The 18570-nt window shown below is 32.9% G+C and overlaps 2 protein-coding genes and 1 non-coding gene across 4 annotated transcripts; 1 reads left to right on the top strand and 2 right to left on the bottom strand.

The window, feature by feature from the left end:
* Window positions 1–9680: 9680 nt before the first annotated feature.
* TRNAK-UUU lies at window positions 9681–9753 on the bottom strand. The gene has a single exon. It is a non-coding gene; the product is annotated as a tRNA-Lys (tRNA).
* Window positions 9754–12073: 2320 nt separating this feature from the next.
* LOC21390954 (cytochrome b-c1 complex subunit Rieske-4, mitochondrial) lies at window positions 12074–14150 on the top strand. The gene is made up of 2 exons (XM_010092622.2): window positions 12074–12417; window positions 13295–14150. Exons 1-2 carry the CDS (start codon window positions 12216–12218, stop codon window positions 13936–13938), a joined length of 846 nt encoding a protein of 281 aa, XP_010090924.1. The 5' UTR covers window positions 12074–12215; the 3' UTR covers window positions 13939–14150.
* Window positions 14151–14392: 242 nt separating this feature from the next.
* Window positions 14393–17803, bottom strand: LOC21390953 (protein COFACTOR ASSEMBLY OF COMPLEX C SUBUNIT B CCB1, chloroplastic). 2 transcript variants are annotated; one of them, XM_024162043.1, is made up of 5 exons: window positions 17460–17803; window positions 17236–17378; window positions 16988–17112; window positions 14956–15108; window positions 14393–14860 (listed from the first exon to the last, which is right to left on the bottom strand). In XM_024162043.1, the coding sequence occupies exons 1-5, from the start codon at window positions 17665–17667 to the stop codon at window positions 14674–14676; spliced, it is 816 nt and encodes a 271-aa protein (XP_024017811.1). In that variant the 5' UTR covers window positions 17668–17803; the 3' UTR covers window positions 14393–14673. The 2 variants fall into 2 exon arrangements, with proteins under 2 accessions (XP_024017811.1, XP_010090923.1); XM_010092621.2 differs by having other exon boundaries at window positions 17236–17803.
* Window positions 17804–18570: the final 767 nt, after the last annotated feature.

Here is an 18570-nt window from a genome sequence, read left to right as displayed (position 1 = left end):
ATATGAAACTTAAATATATATATATAATTGTTTTTGGTAGTTAAAATGATCAAAATAGACATGATATGAAACTTAAATATATATATAATTATTTTTGATATTTATAAATAATTGTTTAATTTAAAAAAATAAAAACATAATGCTATGATTCTGAGTTTTCTAATAATAAATTTATAATAATTAATATTTTTTTTTTATTTCTTCATTCACAATACATTACAACTAAAAGTAGCATTAGTGAATAATCAACATATACAATAAAAATGAACATTTCATGTTCAACTGGAAGAGGCATGAAAAGAATCAAAGATGCATTCCTCAGCTCAAATAAACCATTGTAGAACCATTTTCCATGAGTTGTTTCAACCATTGTAAACCAACATACAGATGTTCACAAGCAGCTTTTACCAAATTGTTGCATTGATGTTATAAACCGTAGTTCATCAACAACTGAAATCAGGAAAGAAATTAGAGTCAAACATTTACAAGTCCCTCAAGCAATGGACAATATCACAAAAATAAATTAGAGTCAAACTTTTACAACTGAAATCATTGATGTTATAAACCGCCAATGGAGCTACATTTTTCGCCTCTTTCGACGTGGATAGGCTCCACAACTACAGCAACTGTTTTTCCTAGTTGGATGGCTTTTCTCGCCTCGTCAATAACTCCATCTTCTGCCAATCTCACTCTATCTTCACCACCCCTTGCATTCAAAGCACCAAGAGCTTTTCCTTTTCCTGCTCCAAATGGGTGGGTAAAAGACACAAAATGAACCAGTCTCTCACCGCGGGAAAACCTCTAGAATTCCAAAGCAAAATCTATAGCACTATCATTAGCTAGCCACAAGGAAGAATGAGTATATTTAATGATAACAGATTGTAGCAATTGAGAACATACTGCCAACTTGAATCGCGATTCTAACGCAATTTATCCCATTCCCCAACACCAAGATGGAATTTTCCAAAACTAACTTGGAATAGAAACATTGTTTGAGAGATTTGGAAAAAATCTAACTAGCAGTTGATTCAAAAGAGGTCTACTGATGCAAACTCAATATTTGATAGGCTAAGGTTTTCATTAGTTCTTTTCAATTTCTTAAGGAAGTAAAGACAAACAGATCTCACAATTTCAGACTAATTAAAAGGTGATAAGAATTTCTCAAAGGTGTTGCTGATGGAGCATGTATGTTCCCTAAACTAAAAATGAAAAATGTTTACGCAGCTCAAGAGCAACAGACAATCTTAGAATTCCACAATGACCAATACTAGTAATGCGAAACACAATGGAACTTTAAGCACCTACCACTATAAATTCTCTTCAGAATCAAAGTACCTAATGAACGTTAGATAACTTAGATCCTTGTCCAAACGCCAAACACACAGCGAATGTCATTGTAAACAAAGTAACTATTCCAATATAACAACTACAATTTACTAATTCAAACTTATAGGATATTTGGTTAAATTGTTACCCAAACAACCCCCGATAGAAAACAGAATAAGATAATTGCAGTTATTAACAAGTTTCAAATTGAAGCAAGTACACTAAAATATCTAGAATTCTAAGAAAACCACCAATTCAGACTCTTTTCATACAAAGTTCAAAGAAGTGAAAAGGCCTATGATAGCAAATCCAATGAGAAAACCCTATTAAGAAAAAGAATAATGGAAATATCTCATAATTGTATTTGCATTACAAAGAAAACGCACTTCATAGCCAAATATATATAAACGCAAGAATAAATGGGCAAATACCCATGAAATTAAACCTAATATCAACTAAATTAAAACCCAATGGCTCAACAAAAATTCGTGAAATTTAAATTTATTTCAACCAAAAACACTAAGGAGACGTTTGGTTCATGGACCATCATGTAATTATAACCATTTTCGATTTACGTGTATTTTTGTGAGAGAAAATATTGTAGCGAACCATGAATCATGATTCAAATCATGGTTTAAATCCTCCAACCAAACATCTCCTAAATTCGGTTTTAAAATGAATCTAATAAAATATATTCATTAATAAAATTAATCCTCTCACGGCACAAAATTACCCAAAAATAACCCACCAAAATTTCATTGGGCCAATTAGCGACGCTTAAATCAAACGGTTTCAAACTAATCCAATAAAAAAAACAACGAATAAATCAATGCAAATCTCAATCGCCTAGTCATCAAATTACTATTAGACATTAGGAAAAATTAACAATAACATGAATCAGAAGTTTCTTTTCCGTTTTTTTTTTTGCGAATATGAAAACGCTGAAATTGATGAAAGTAGGGATTTTATTTCTTAGAAAAGAATTGTGATTCTGAAACTTTCATTTCCTAAGGTTTCTTAGAAATCAAAGAGAAGAAATAACACATTAAGTGAGAGAATGTGTAGAGAGATATCCCAACTATGACTGATCAGCCAGACGTACCTCTGTTCCAAATTGAGTACTTACAGAGGCTATTGATCTGATGACTCCAATCGGATATTCCACAATCCAATGATGAAATCTAAAAACCCTAACGATAACAAACCCACAAACACCGAAAGAACAGAAAGAGAGGAGAGACTCTGCATGACTGACAATCTCAGAAGCAACTTGGGAATGGAGAGAGGGAGTCTGAGAAAACAAAGAGAGAGAATCAAAGAGAGAGAGCTTTGGCTAAGAAAGAACGAGAAGAGCACAATTGAGAGAGGATAGCACCAGCAAAGGAGCAGAAAGAAATTTAAGAACGAGATTTCTTTAATTCAGCGAGGTTAATTTGGGAAAAAGGAAAATATCATTAATGAGGGATAATAGATTGCCGCACAATCTACAATCAGATGCAGCTTTAAATTCCTCACAAATTATCTAAGGATCACTTCATGAGGTTTTTACCAAACACATAAGCTATGTAGAAAATTGATTTTAGGCTCCCAAAATATCTACCAAACTAAGCAAAATCCTCTTATTTCCGAAGTGAATGTACTCTTTGATTTCAACCTCATCACCACTATTGCCTAACTTAGTTTGGTATTACTTTTCGCTCCCAAAATCAGCTTCTGCTTGTAGCAAAAGTTAATTTTAATGTTTGATAAATCTCCTTAATGCTATGTTTGGTAGGAAGGAAAGAAAATATGATAGAAAGGAAATATGAAAGTGATGGAAAATAGCAATGATGGAAAGGAAATTGATTTTCTTTTATGTTGTTTGGTATGCGAAGATGGAAAGAAAATGAGCTTACCTTCACTTGTTTGGTATTGGAAGTTAAATTGGGAGGAAAGAAAAAATCTTACTCGTAAATTTTTTTTTTTTGCGAATATGAAAACGCTGAAATTGATGAAAGGAGGGATTTTATTTCTTAGAAAAGAATTGTGATTCTGAAACTTTCATTTCCTAAGGTTTCTTAGAAATCAAAGAGAAGAAATAACACATTAAGTGAGAGAATGTGTAGAGAGATATCCCAACTATGACTGATCAGCCAGACGTACCTCTGTTCCAAATTGAGTACTTACAGAGGCTATTGATCTGATGACTCCAATCGGATATTCCACAATCCAATGATGAAATCTAAAAACCCTAACGATAACAAACCCACAAACACCGAAAGAACAGAAAGAGAGGAGAGACTCTGCATGACTGACAATCTCAGAAGCAACTTGGGAATGGAGAGAGGGAGTCTGAGAAAACAAAGAGAGAGAATCAAAGAGAGAGAGCTTTGGCTAAGAAAGAACGAGAAGAGCACAATTGAGAGAGGATAGCACCAGCAAAGGAGCAGAAAGAAATTTAAGAACGAGATTTCTTTAATTCAGCGAGGTTAATTTGGGAAAAAGGAAAATATCATTAATGAGGGATAATAGATTGCCGCACAATCTACAATCAGATGCAGCTTTAAATTCCTCACAAATTATCTAAGGATCACTTCATGAGGTTTTTACCAAACACATAAGCTATGTAGAAAATTGATTTTAGGCTCCCAAAATATCTACCAAACTAAGCAAAATCCTCTTATTTCCGAAGTGAATGTACTCTTTGATTTCAACCTCATCACCACTATTGCCTAACTTAGTTTGGTATTACTTTTCGCTCCCAAAATCAGCTTCTGCTTGTAGCAAAAGTTAATTTTAATGTTTGATAAATCTCCTTAATGCTATGTTTGGTAGGAAGGAAAGAAAATATGATAGAAAGGAAATATGAAAGTGATGGAAAATAGCAATGATGGAAAGGAAATTGATTTTCTTTTATGTTGTTTGGTATGCGAAGATGGAAAGAAAATGAGCTTACCTTCACTTGTTTGGTATTGGAAGTTAAATTGGGAGGAAAGAAAAAATCTTACTCGTAAATTACTTTTATACCCTTAAATTTTTTGCTTAGATGTTGATGGAGAAAATAGTAGTTTAGTAACTTTGCTCACTTTAATGAGTTGTCTCTATTTTCCATCTCATTTTCTGCCCACTTGTGGAAGGAAAAAAATGGTGGGGCCCACATATATTATTTTCCACCATATTTTCTCTTCCCTTTTCTTTTCTCTCCTACCAAACAACCTATATTTTCATTTTCCCTCCCAAAATCCCTCCACCTTCTTCTTTCCTTCTACTTTTCTTTCCTACCAAACATACTCTAAAAGTACTTTTTAAAGAATTTTTGAAGAATCTACAGCCAAAATTAGAAGCAGTCCAAAGGCAACTTTAACTTTTAGATTGTACAGGAATCATCATAGTACAATTAATAAAACTTTCATAATACTTCTAATAAAATTTAAAATTTACAATATTCTCAATCTAAAATTTAAACTCGTAATATAATATAATATAATGTAATAGTAATATTGTAACAAATAATATTATAATTATATTAATAACTCTAATGTTATTATTTTGTCATATAATATGATATTATAATTATATTAATAATATTATATATTATATTGTATTGAAATAATTATATTTATTATATTAATAATAATATAATAATTACATATTTATATAATTTTATAATTCAAATATTATTATCTATTACTAGTTATATAATATATTAATTATAGTATATTTATTTAATATTATATAAGAATAATTATATATTATATAATAATATAATCTAATTGTAATTTTTAATTATATTATAACTAATATATTTTTATTTTTTAGAGTTAAAAATAATTTTTTTAAAATCCTATGGTCTTCGCATGCGTCATTTTGGGGTCGACAATTAGCTTATTAACAAAAGATTCATCAATAAGATAATCACGTTTATAATATGCCAAGCCATTTGAAATTAAATTAAAAAAAAAAAAGGGAAAAAAAGACCCAAAAATAACCCACCAAAATTTCATTGGGCCAATTAGCGACGCTTAAATCAAACGGTTTCAAACTAATCCAATAAAAAAAACAACGAATAAATCAATGCAAATCTCAATCGCCTAGTCATCAAATTACTATTAGACATTAGGAAAAATTAACAATAACATGAATCAGAAGTTTCTTTTCCGTTTTTTTTTTGCGAATATGAAAACGCTGAAATTGATGAAAGTAGGGATTTTATTTCTTAGAAAAGAATTGTGATTCTGAAACTTTCATTTCCTAAGGTTTCTTAGAAATCAAAGAGAAGAAATAACACATTAAGTGAGAGAATGTGTAGAGAGATATCCCAACTATGACTGATCAGCCAGACGTACCTCTGTTCCAAATTGAGTACTTACAGAGGCTATTGATCTGATGACTCCAATCGGATATTCCACAATCCAATGATGAAATCTAAAAACCCTAACGATAACAAACCCACAAACACCGAAAGAACAGAAAGAGAGGAGAGACTCTGCATGACTGACAATCTCAGAAGCAACTTGGGAATGGAGAGAGGGAGTCTGAGAAAACAAAGAGAGAGAATCAAAGAGAGAGAGCTTTGGCTAAGAAAGAACGAGAAGAGCACAATTGAGAGAGGATAGCACCAGCAAAGGAGCAGAAAGAAATTTAAGAACGAGATTTCTTTAATTCAGCGAGGTTAATTTGGGAAAAAGGAAAATATCATTAATGAGGGATAATAGATTGCCGCACAATCTACAATCAGATGCAGCTTTAAATTCCTCACAAATTATCTAAGGATCACTTCATGAGGTTTTTACCAAACACATAAGCTATGTAGAAAATTGATTTTAGGCTCCCAAAATATCTACCAAACTAAGCAAAATCCTCTTATTTCCGAAGTGAATGTACTCTTTGATTTCAACCTCATCACCACTATTGCCTAACTTAGTTTGGTATTACTTTTCGCTCCCAAAATCAGCTTCTGCTTGTAGCAAAAGTTAATTTTAATGTTTGATAAATCTCCTTAATGCTATGTTTGGTAGGAAGGAAAGAAAATATGATAGAAAGGAAATATGAAAGTGATGGAAAATAGCAATGATGGAAAGGAAATTGATTTTCTTTTATGTTGTTTGGTATGCGAAGATGGAAAGAAAATGAGCTTACCTTCACTTGTTTGGTATTGGAAGTTAAATTGGGAGGAAAGAAAAAATCTTACTCGTAAATTACTTTTATACCCTTAAATTTTTTGCTTAGATGTTGATGGAGAAAATAGTAGTTTAGTAACTTTGCTCACTTTAATGAGTTGTCTCTATTTTCCATCTCATTTTCTGCCCACTTGTGGAAGGAAAAAAATGGTGGGGCCCACATATATTATTTTCCACCATATTTTCTCTTCCCTTTTCTTTTCTCTCCTACCAAACAACCTATATTTTCATTTTCCCTCCCAAAATCCCTCCACCTTCTTCTTTCCTTCTACTTTTCTTTCCTACCAAACATACTCTAAAAGTACTTTTTAAAGAATTTTTGAAGAATCTACAGCCAAAATTAGAAGCAGTCCAAAGGCAACTTTAACTTTTAGATTGTACAGGAATCATCATAGTACAATTAATAAAACTTTCATAATACTTCTAATAAAATTTAAAATTTACAATATTCTCAATCTAAAATTTAAACTCGTAATATAATATAATATAATGTAATAGTAATATTGTAACAAATAATATTATAATTATATTAATAACTCTAATGTTATTATTTTGTCATATAATATGATATTATAATTATATTAATAATATTATATATTATATTGTATTGAAATAATTATATTTATTATATTAATAATAATATAATAATTACATATTTATATAATTTTATAATTCAAATATTATTATCTATTACTAGTTATATAATATATTAATTATAGTATATTTATTTAATATTATATAAGAATAATTATATATTATATAATAATATAATCTAATTGTAATTTTTAATTATATTATAACTAATATATTTTTATTTTTTAGAGTTAAAAATAATTTTTTTAAAATCCTATGGTCTTCGCATGCGTCATTTTGGGGTCGACAATTAGCTTATTAACAAAAGATTCATCAATAAGATAATCACGTTTATAATATGCCAAGCCATTTGAAATTAAATTAAAAAAAAAAAAGGGAAAAAAAGACCCAAAAATAACCCACCAAAATTTCATTGGGCCAATTAGCGACGCTTAAATCAAACGGTTTCAAACTAATCCAATAAAAAAAACAACGAATAAATCAATGCAAATCTCAATCGCCTAGTCATCAAATTACTATTAGACATTAGGAAAAATTAACAATAACATGAATCAGAAGTTTCTTTTCCTTTTTTTTTTGCGAATATGAAAACGCTGAAATTGATGAAAGGAGGGATTTTATTTCTTAGAAAAGAATTGTGATTCTGAAACTTTCATTTCCTAAGGTTTCTTAGAAATCAAAGAGAAGAAATAACACATTAAGTGAGAGAATGTGTAGAGAGATATCCCAACTATGACTGATCAGCCAGACGTACCTCTGTTCCAAATTGAGTACTTACAGAGGCTATTGATCTGATGACTCCAATCGGATATTCCACAATCCAATGATGAAATCTAAAAACCCTAACGATAACAAACCCACAAACACCGAAAGAACAGAAAGAGAGGAGAGACTCTGCATGACTGACAATCTCAGAAGCAACTTGGGAATGGAGAGAGGGAGTCTGAGAAAACAAAGAGAGAGAATCAAAGAGAGAGAGCTTTGGCTAAGAAAGAACGAGAAGAGCACAATTGAGAGAGGATAGCACCAGCAAAGGAGCAGAAAGAAATTTAAGAACGAGATTTCTTTAATTCAGCGAGGTTAATTTGGGAAAAAGGAAAATATCATTAATGAGGGATAATAGATTGCCGCACAATCTACAATCAGATGCAGCTTTAAATTCCTCACAAATTATCTAAGGATCACTTCATGAGGTTTTTACCAAACACATAAGCTATGTAGAAAATTGATTTTAGGCTCCCAAAATATCTACCAAACTAAGCAAAATCCTCTTATTTCCGAAGTGAATGTACTCTTTGATTTCAACCTCATCACCACTATTGCCTAACTTAGTTTGGTATTACTTTTCGCTCCCAAAATCAGCTTCTGCTTGTAGCAAAAGTTAATTTTAATGTTTGATAAATCTCCTTAATGCTATGTTTGGTAGGAAGGAAAGAAAATATGATAGAAAGGAAATATGAAAGTGATGGAAAATAGCAATGATGGAAAGGAAATTGATTTTCTTTTATGTTGTTTGGTATGCGAAGATGGAAAGAAAATGAGCTTACCTTCACTTGTTTGGTATTGGAAGTTAAATTGGGAGGAAAGAAAAAATCTTACTCGTAAATTACTTTTATACCCTTAAATTTTTTGCTTAGATGTTGATGGAGAAAATAGTAGTTTAGTAACTTTGCTCACTTTAATGAGTTGTCTCTATTTTCCATCTCATTTTCTGCCCACTTGTGGAAGGAAAAAAATGGTGGGGCCCACATATATTATTTTCCACCATATTTTCTCTTCCCTTTTCTTTTCTCTCCTACCAAACAACCTATATTTTCATTTTCCCTCCCAAAATCCCTCCACCTTCTTCTTTCCTTCTACTTTTCTTTCCTACCAAACATACTCTAAAAGTACTTTTTAAAGAATTTTTGAAGAATCTACAGCCAAAATTAGAAGCAGTCCAAAGGCAACTTTAACTTTTAGATTGTACAGGAATCATCATAGTACAATTAATAAAACTTTCATAATACTTCTAATAAAATTTAAAATTTACAATATTCTCAATCTAAAATTTAAACTCGTAATATAATATAATATAATGTAATAGTAATATTGTAACAAATAATATTATAATTATATTAATAACTCTAATGTTATTATTTTGTCATATAATATGATATTATAATTATATTAATAATATTATATATTATATTGTATTGAAATAATTATATTTATTATATTAATAATAATATAATAATTACATATTTATATAATTTTATAATTCAAATATTATTATCTATTACTAGTTATATAATATATTAATTATAGTATATTTATTTAATATTATATAAGAATAATTATATATTATATAATAATATAATCTAATTGTAATTTTTAATTATATTATAACTAATATATTTTTATTTTTTAGAGTTAAAAATAATTTTTTTAAAATCCTATGGTCTTCGCATGCGTCATTTTGGGGTCGACAATTAGCTTATTAACAAAAGATTCATCAATAAGATAATCACGTTTATAATATGCCAAGCCATTTGAAATTAAATTAAAAAAAAAAAAAGGGAAAAAAAGACGAATATTGTTTGGATAAAAAGGGGGATAAATCGCCGTCTGTGGGAATCGAACCCACGACCACATGGTTAAAAGCCATGCGCTCTACCGGCTGAGCTAAGACGGCTACAGTCTGGAATAATTTAACAATAATTATATATTGAAGTCGTTTGATGAAAACATAGACCCAGTCTGGATCATGACTACTCGGAAAACCTTGAAGAGGTTGAGGAAAAAAAAGAGATTTGTTTGAAATGGGGATTCGTACCATGATTTGAATCATAGTTCGTTGCTCATAAAAAATACACGTAAAACGAGAATAATTTTGAATCATAGTTCTGAATCTATGAACTAAATGTATTTGTGAGAGAAAATACTAGCAATAGAACTTGATTTGTAAAAAAAAAACAAGACGCTTCTCTTTGGACTTTTTTTGGGCTTAACTTAAATGAGTCCACAACAATTTGGGTCCAAACTTCCTTATTTGTTGAAACATTTAGGGGATGTGCCATATAAATAAAGTAAGGATGGATTGACTTCTACCAAATGACTTAAACTCTCAATTGTTTTGCCATGTGCCAGACTAAGATTTGAATTTAAAGGTCTAAAATATTCCTAGATGATTTGAGTAGGGTTTTTAATTCATGTTCTCTTCTTTCTTTTCTCTCGTATCTCTTACCCACACAACAGCCGCCGCCACCATCCTTTCTCAGTGGAGCTCGACACCTATGAGCTCTCTCGAATCTCCCCACCATCCTCGAGGATCTCTCCGACACCAGTAATGACCATCGTCACCATGGAAATCTCTGGCGACCTCTCGTTGTCCTCACCATCATTGAGGAGTTCTCCACCACCAAGCAGTGAGTCATTGTCGTTGCGAAGAGCTCTGCCAGTACATATGAAGCACGGCGACCAATCGTTCTCAACGTTATACTCGATCTAGCACGCTGCCTTGTAGCGCCGATTGATGTGCCTTCATCCAGCTATTTGTGCCCAGATGTTGTCCGAGTTGACAAAGGAAATGAGGCTTAGTGGCCATGGAGGATCTTGAGCCTTGCACCGCCTATCATACATGCGACCTTGCAGCCCTAATATGATGTGCCTTTGTCGAGCTTATCTGCTAGATGTTGTCAGAGTCGACGAAGAAAGGGAGTCATGGCGGCCATGGAGGATCGTGGGCCTTGCTGCACAGATCTAAACGCAGTCTTATAACACCAGGACGAGGACGACGGTGATTTTTTGTGAATATTTGATGATTTTTAATAATTTGTTGGATTTTATGAATTTTTTGATGATTTCTAGTGGTTTGTGGACTTGTAATTTCTTTCGTGATCCTTTATATATATATTTTTTATGGGTTTTTTAATATCTTGATGGTGGTGATGGTTGTATAACTTGTATTGCCGCCAACAATGGCAATTTTCGATACCAGTCTTAACTTGGTGGATTTCAAATGAGATATCGTCACGTATCTTGGTTGGATGTCGGATGTGTGGCCTGATATCACCCGATATCTCATCAGATGCTGGTATTGTGGTTAAATAATGACCGATATCCTAAGAGTATATTTGGCATTCTATATATAGTATGATGACATGGTTGTAATATTCTTTACAATAGTTTATATCCCATGCGTATGTCAATCCAAACCTAAAAGTTGTAACAATTCCATTTATAGCCCTCATTTGTCTCTAGATGAGTTCCCCTCCATTTTTTTTTAGTAAATAGCTGATTTTTGAAACTAAATTAAATAATTAACTAATTTTAAAATTATTTAAAGTTAATACAGTTTATCATGTATCTGCATAATTTATTATTGGTAAAATCCCGCTATTTATGTGAAAAATTATTTTAATAGTCGCAAAAAAATTATGTGAAAAAATCTTTTAATTAGTCGTAACAAAATTTACGCGATATACTGCTATAAAATATGTTTATAAATCAATTGGGTGCGTTTAGAACTTGTTCCAAAATGGTTTTATTTTTTGTATGAAGATGGAAATAAAAACGTTTTCAATCTGAGACAGAAATTATTTTTAAAAATGGGTTTGGTAGTTTTATCAAGATATTATTTTCGGTATAAAAAACTCATTAATGTCCATCTCTCTCTGCTCGAGAGAGGAGAAAACAAAAATAAAAAATAAAAAATAATTAAAAATTATTTTTTATTTCTCTCATTTTATACTAAATTAAAAAATCATTTTCATCTCTATTTTTTATCTTTAATTGTATCAAATACCGTTTTAAAATCATTTTTATTTTTTCGTTCTCAAAAATGTAAAAACCAAAAAAATAATAATTTTAAACACGACAATTATTTATTACACCCTTCTTTTTTTCCCCTTTATTTTCATGAATTAAAATTTTCTCCTTTTATTTTTCTGGAACAGTCAGCAGCTAAAAATTTTCGTCGCATTCTCGAAAAATATTCAAATCTCCTAAAAATAAAGGTAAAAAAAGCCTCTAATTTCCGTACCCATCATTCAGCAGCCCGCGGCATCTCTCCAGATTTCGCGTAGCCTCCTTTCCACCATTTCTAAGCGAAAAAGAAGAAAGAAGAAGAAAGAAGCAAACAATCAGCAGAAGAAGATGTTGAGAGTTGCGGCTCGGAGGCTCTCCTCTCTCTCATCCACCGATTCCCTCCGGAGGCCTAATTACTCCGCCGCCATATCCACCGCCTCTTCCCTTCTCTCTCCTCATCCTATCAATGCCTCCGCCGACTCTTCTTCCGATGATCTCCCTCTCCGATCCTTCCCCTCTCTTACTCCCCACTTTCATATCCCTTCCAGAGGTCAGCTCCTTCTCTTTCATTCTTAGGGTTTTATTTCTCTCTCTTTCTTCTTCCTCTTTCTAATCCTGTTTATACCTTCCGATTTCATTGTTTAATCTATTCCAAATATCAAGTTTCAGTTTTTGTTTTTGTTTTTGTTTTTTTTGGTTTCTCGACTATGTGTATTGATTTAGGGTTTTCAAATCATTATCTCAAGATTGAGTTTTTTCCCCCTTTCTCTTTGTTTAGTATAAAATAGAGTTTCTAATTTATTTGCTTTGAAATTTGTATAGTTTCCAGCTGCTTGAACTCCAAATGAACCTTCAATTCTCTCTCATTCATGTCTCTCTCTTCATGTGCATATATAATGAATCAAAGGGTTTTCAAATCGTTAGTTAAAATCTCGCAAGATTCCAGTTGCTTCTAATCACATTCTTATTGCGTATTGTATTTCTCTGAGCATATTTTGTATATGAGTACATCTATGGCTTGGCACGCATGTTTAAACAAGCTTAAAAATGCGAAAGAATATTTAAAGGATGCATAATCAAATCATCTGCTGCTACTTGTAAGGGTTTGCCAAACAATCTTGGTATAAATTTCTTAGAAACTAGCACGACACTCTGCGACTTTTAGTTAAATTATCGTGATGGTCTTTTGCTTTTTTGTGTTTTAGTAATGGGAACTTAAAATTGAATAATAAAGTTGAGATCTCTTGGAAGACGTTGAGTTTGATATTGTAATTATAATTTAGTCATCAATCTGTCTGGTATTAGTGAAATTGTAGCTTCTCTATCAAAATTGGGTCTTAAGATCGATGATGTTTGCCTTTACTTGTTTTTCATTTACGTTTGCAATAATTGTTGAATAAGCAGATGCATATTCTTGGGTTCTTCAGGTTTTGCTTCTGATTCTCTGACCCCATCAAAGGAACATAACCTTGTGCTGGATGTTCCGGCAACTGTGGCTGCTGTTAAGAACCCAACCTCAAAGATAGAATATGATGAGTACAATCATGAGAGATATCCACCTGGGGATCCTAGCAAAAGGGCATTTGCCTACTTTGTCCTTACAGGTGGTAGGTTTGTGTACGCTTCTCTGATTCGTCTGCTCATCCTTAAGTTTGTGCTGAGCATGTCGGCCAGTAAGGACGTTCTTGCAATGGCGTCTCTTGAGGCTGATCTCTCGAGCATCGAACCGGGCAGCACCGTGACTGTTAAGTGGCGAGGGAAGCCGGTATTCATCAGGCGTCGAACTGAGGATGATATCAAGCTAGCAAACAGCGTTGACTTAAATTCTCTCCGTGATCCTCAGCCAGATGCTGAGAGGGTTAAAAACCCAGAATGGCTTGTTGTCGTCGGGGTCTGTACCCATCTGGGTTGCATTCCCTTACCAAATGCTGGTGACTTTGGTGGATGGTTTTGTCCATGCCATGGCTCCCACTATGATATCTCTGGAAGAATTCGAAAGGGACCAGCTCCGTACAATTTGGAGGTACCCACATATACCTTCTTGGACGAGAACAAATTACTGATTGGTTGAGTGTCTGTTGGGGATCTGCTTTTGTAGAGGTTTATTGTTATTTTGCTTTCGGAATATTTTTCTTTCTTTTTATCCAATCAGATAATGTCGAAGATTTGCGAAGGACATCTTTGTTGTTGGCCATGTTACTATTCGGCTTAAGGTGGATGATGTAACCTTGCTCAAATTCTCAATAAGTTGCTTGGCTTTAGCTGAAGCATGAATTACGTTGATTTTTCCCCCAAGTATTACTACTTTTTAGTTCTGATCACGTCTCCTTGAGGTTATGGGAGTTCAAACAAGCTTGTAGGTGGATAGGAATTAGGATTCCATCATCACAAAACTTATTCAAGGATATGACTGTTTCTCTCGGTCGAATCTCTTTCAAAGTGTATATTGCTATTAATCTTCCTTCTATTCTTGTTTTATGATATATATCTGATTCCCCTATGTATTGAAGCGGATAAATAAGTGCATGCTGGTGCCAACGTAATAATGAGCCGTGACACCATAACAAGTATGCATGTAAAAGAAGATAAGTAGTTTTGGAGCTAAGTTGAAGAAGAGAGTTGAATTATTGCCCAAAATTTTCAAGTTAAACTCATGTAATCTAGGTTGTTTTAATACATCTCAACTCTTTTACAGGAATCAACTGATGAACAGCCTCGTTTGCTAATTCCCCTTTAGGCTTTAAGTAACAGTTGCAAAATTCAACATCTCTGGCCACTGCCTTAGTACCTTTTTCTCTCTTAGTTTTTATCTTTCGAATATGCCCTTGACATACACCATGCCTTTTTCGCTGAGCTGAAGCTCCTTCCTCATTTGCTCGACTTGTTGGTCATCACCTTGTACTATGATCTCCGATAGGATCCCGTCGTCTCCAACCATCATTTTGACCTTGATCTGCTCCTTCCGTGATGCTCTTTTCCAGTAATAGGCGCCCCTATGATCCGTCACCGATGCATTAGTACTTATCCGAATACGTGTGATGTGTTCAGTTTTCTGAATGGAATTATGCAACTTACAGTGACTACTTACGCTAATGGACTTAAGATGGTGAGCCAGAACCAATTGTTGCCGACATCCGGAAAAGTTATGGTAAGAACGAGGGCGACACTGGCAAGGCTGATGCAGGTGCAGAATATGAGCAAAGCTGCCTGCCCTCTGCTTGGTACCATCACGCCCTCAAACCTTCATTCAAGACATGGCAAATGTACATTTACTGGATCTTTCCTTTTGCTAAGACAAATGGCTTTTCTGTGTGGACACCTCAAAAGCAAATCGTCTCTCAAATTTTAATCCTAGTAACTCACTCCTTAAATTTTAAAATTCGTTTTAATAGTGGTCAAATTGAAAACAAAATTAAAAATTCGGACGGTTTATTCCGCATGAACGTTTACTGAGGCTGATTTTGGTCTTTATGCATCGGATTGTTCTGTATAGACATCGTGAGCGTACAATTTTTTGGACCTATTCGATGTAAAAAGATGAATTAGCCTCATAAAATGTTCGCATTGAAGAAATCGTCTAAATTTTTAATTTCGTTTTTAATTTGACCAACATTTGAACAAATTTTAAAATTTAAAGGAGTGAATTGTTAAGATTAAAATTTTAGGGACCAATTTACGAAACTTAAAATTGAGGGAGTTTCCATAAAAAATAAAAAAATAAAAAAAAAGCCAAGACAAAATATATATTCAACGGGTCACAAACAATAACTGGAAGAATATATATACAATGAGTCACTAAACAATACTTGAAAGAACCACCTTGTTCTTTAGTCCTGGAAACCTGAAGCTTGTGAAGTAAATTCTATGGTGCGTTTGGAATTGGTTCCAAAATAATTTTGTTTTCTGTATAAAAATGGAAATGAAAACGTTTTCATTTTCATTTTGGAATTATTTCTGAAAATGCGTTTGGTAGTTTTATTCAGAGATTGATTTCAGTTTAAAAAAAAAACTGAAACTGCGTTTGGTGGTTTAATTTTTAAAAATATGTAATAATATTTAAAATAATAATATATTAAATAAATAATATTATTAAATATATTAAATACATAATATTATTGCCACCGCCGCAAGCCCAATGCTCTCCGGTGCTCGGCGTTGTCGTTCTCCGAGCGGCACTACGCTGGCTCACCGAAGTCAGACGACGTCGTCAAGCTCTTGCTTTTTCCCCTCCCTCTCGTCCTCTTCCCCGGAGCGATCCTTCCATTGTAGATCTTCGAGTTCCGGTACCAGATGATGGGGGGGGGGGGGGGGGGAGGAAGGGCAGAAAAAAACTGAGACAGGGGAGGCTGAAGAGAAAACGGGAGAGAAAAAGAAAATGAAAACGAAAATGGAGAAAATGAAAACAGCTTTTTTTTTGTTTTCTGATTTCCACAAAACGACAAAAACGATTTTGTTTTTGTTTTTTAAAAAAATTTACACCAAACGCGTTTTTAAAACCCGTTTTCAATTTTTTACTTCGAAAAACATGAAAAATGAAAATGGAAATAGAAACAAAGGCTCCTAGTGTTGGGGGTGTGATACCGATGCTAATGAGACATGAGTATGTAGAGGAAGTACGAAAGCCAATTATGTCTCAATTATTAAGTAGAAAAAGTATGCATATTAAGAGCTAAAACTCCAATCATTCTAAAAAATGGTTAAATGTTTTTCCAGAAAAGAAATATTAAATAAATGTGGAGGAAAATTGAGCAAAATTATTTGGATAAGCTGCATTTACTAATAAATTGGTACACCAAACGCAAAGTTAAATTGAGGAAGTATTCTTGACACCTTTCTAAACTTAAAAGGAGCTACTCTATCATTGTAAATAAAAAAAAAAAATTTAAAAAAAATTGCAGCTATTTTCTAACAGAATGTACAAAATTCTAGGCTTCAAACGATTATAATCCTAATGCAAAGTGTTAAATTCCGTAGTAAATAATTTTTGACCCTAACATGATTTATGCTTGGCTATCAAGACTGTTGTAATTGCAGATGACAAAAAATTAAGGAAATTAAAATAAGAAAAGATGGTGGAAGATTAATTTAGATAAGATAACGATAAGATTAGGCTTACGTACGTAATGGTCTCTCCTCTATCAGCGACCGCAAAATTGTTGCGAGAGAAGAAAGAAAGAATCTCACCGGCCATCTGATTGGGTGGCTTCTTGGCTTCACCTTCTCCAATAAACGTCTTCTGAACTATCTATTATTTAATAAATCACCAAAAACAACACCACACTAATCAGTCTCAATTCACCCTTCTTCTTATGCCTGTATATAACAGGTGTATTCTACAAATAAATTAATTGAAAAAAAAAGAAAGAACCTTGGATTTAACAGAGCGTTTGATAAGGGACCAGAGGCCAGGGACAGAGATGACGAAGAGTCCCAAAGATGTGTAGTAGCTGGCCAAGGAATAGCCGGTGCTCTCTGCCGAGAGAAGAAAGAGGACGCTGTCGTACGAGGAAGCTGCAAACGACATGGATTCGTTGATAGAGGCCGCCACTACTACTACTGGTTTCCTGTAGGAGAATAAGGAGCTGGTTGTACCTGTACTTATACTTGTGGGGCCAAGCCGAAGCCGTGGATGGTGGTGGTGGTGGTGGCGGCGGAGAGAGATAGAATTAGTCTTTGTGAGGGAAGGAAAAGGGGAAGGAGAAGGAAATGGAGATAGAGAATTAATGAGATGGAGATGGTGTGGGGATTTTGACAATACTTGACCTCCTGCTGCTGCTGCTGCTACCAAAACCATTGGCATTTTTGTTTTGGTTTAACAGATGCAAAAAGCAAAGATCAGTCTCAAAATCGAGAGATTCTCAGATTTTCAGCTAAAGTGCCCCCAACCCCTGTAGTCACTTACCCGATAGTCTGTCCTTTCAAGTCCCAACCATTTTGAATGGTCCAAACTTTTAGACATGCTCTAGTTTTTTTTTCTTTTTTAATTATTATTTTACGAAACGGATTAACGGATGCATTCAATAAAAAAAAAAAAAAAAAGGGATAGAGAAGAAATTGGGAGGAAAATAGCTGATACATATATGTTAACATATCATTCTTAAAAGGAAAAAAAAAAATACTGGTATTTATTCGTTTTTAACCGTCATATTTATATTAATAATTTTCTATTCTACATATTTTTAAAAAATTTTGTATAATTTTGATTAAATTTAAAGTTCATAAATTAACCCTACCAATAAGAAAATCGTACCCGAAAAAATCTTAAAAAAATATATTCATGTATCCTTTCAACTTTGAAAAAAAGAAATAAATGAGAAAATGTTGCCCAAACAAAATTGTGTATAAAATAATTGTTTTGTTCCTTAATTATACCTTATTCACGCCTTTTTATAATAGTATGGTGATGTGCATTTGTGTCGACAACTTTTTTTCCCCTAACCATTGGACTAGCTTTAAAAAAAATGAAAAAAAAAAAAAAAAAACCTAGTGCCGCACGTCTATTAATGTAGGTAATTGGGGTGAAATTATACACTGTTCATTTAAGTAAAAGTGACAATGATTCTGTTAGACACGCAACAATTCCAAACTCACCTTTAGTGAATAAAATATGCAACCGCTATTGCATTAATTCACTATCTATTAATTTAAAAAGTTTTGAAGCTTAAAGGTGCTAATTAATTTGGGAATGTCGAAGCCTAAAAGT

This window comes from Morus notabilis, unplaced genomic scaffold, assembly GCF_000414095.1.
Source record: "Morus notabilis unplaced genomic scaffold, ASM41409v2 Scaffold362, whole genome shotgun sequence".
Classification (NCBI taxonomy): domain Eukaryota; kingdom Viridiplantae; phylum Streptophyta; class Magnoliopsida; order Rosales; family Moraceae; genus Morus; species Morus notabilis.
Note: the sequence above shows the minus strand (reverse complement) of the source record. Positions and strands in the feature narration are given on the sequence as shown.

What these genes read in the sequence shown, in the direction of transcription:
- LOC21390954 (XM_010092622.2), top strand. Translation starts at nt 12,216, where the DNA reads ATGTTGAGAGTTGCGGCTCGGAGGCTCTCCTCTCTCTCATCCACCGAT. An exon ending in CTTTCATATCCCTTCCAGAG is followed by an intron (nt 12,418 to 13,294) that starts GTCAGCTCCTTC and finishes TGGGTTCTTCAG; the next exon opens with GTTTTGCTTCTGATTCTCTG.
- LOC21390953 (XM_010092621.2), bottom strand. Translation starts at nt 17,667, where the DNA reads ATGCCAATGGTTTTGGTAGCAGCAGCAGCAGCAGGAGGTCAAGTATTG. An exon ending in GATAGAGGAGAGACCATTAC is followed by an intron (nt 15,109 to 16,987) that starts GTACGTAAGCCT and finishes TCTTGAATGAAG; the next exon opens with GTTTGAGGGCGTGATGGTAC. An exon ending in ACCATCTTAAGTCCATTAGC is followed by an intron (nt 14,861 to 14,955) that starts GTAAGTAGTCAC and finishes GACGGATCATAG; the next exon opens with GGGCGCCTATTACTGGAAAA.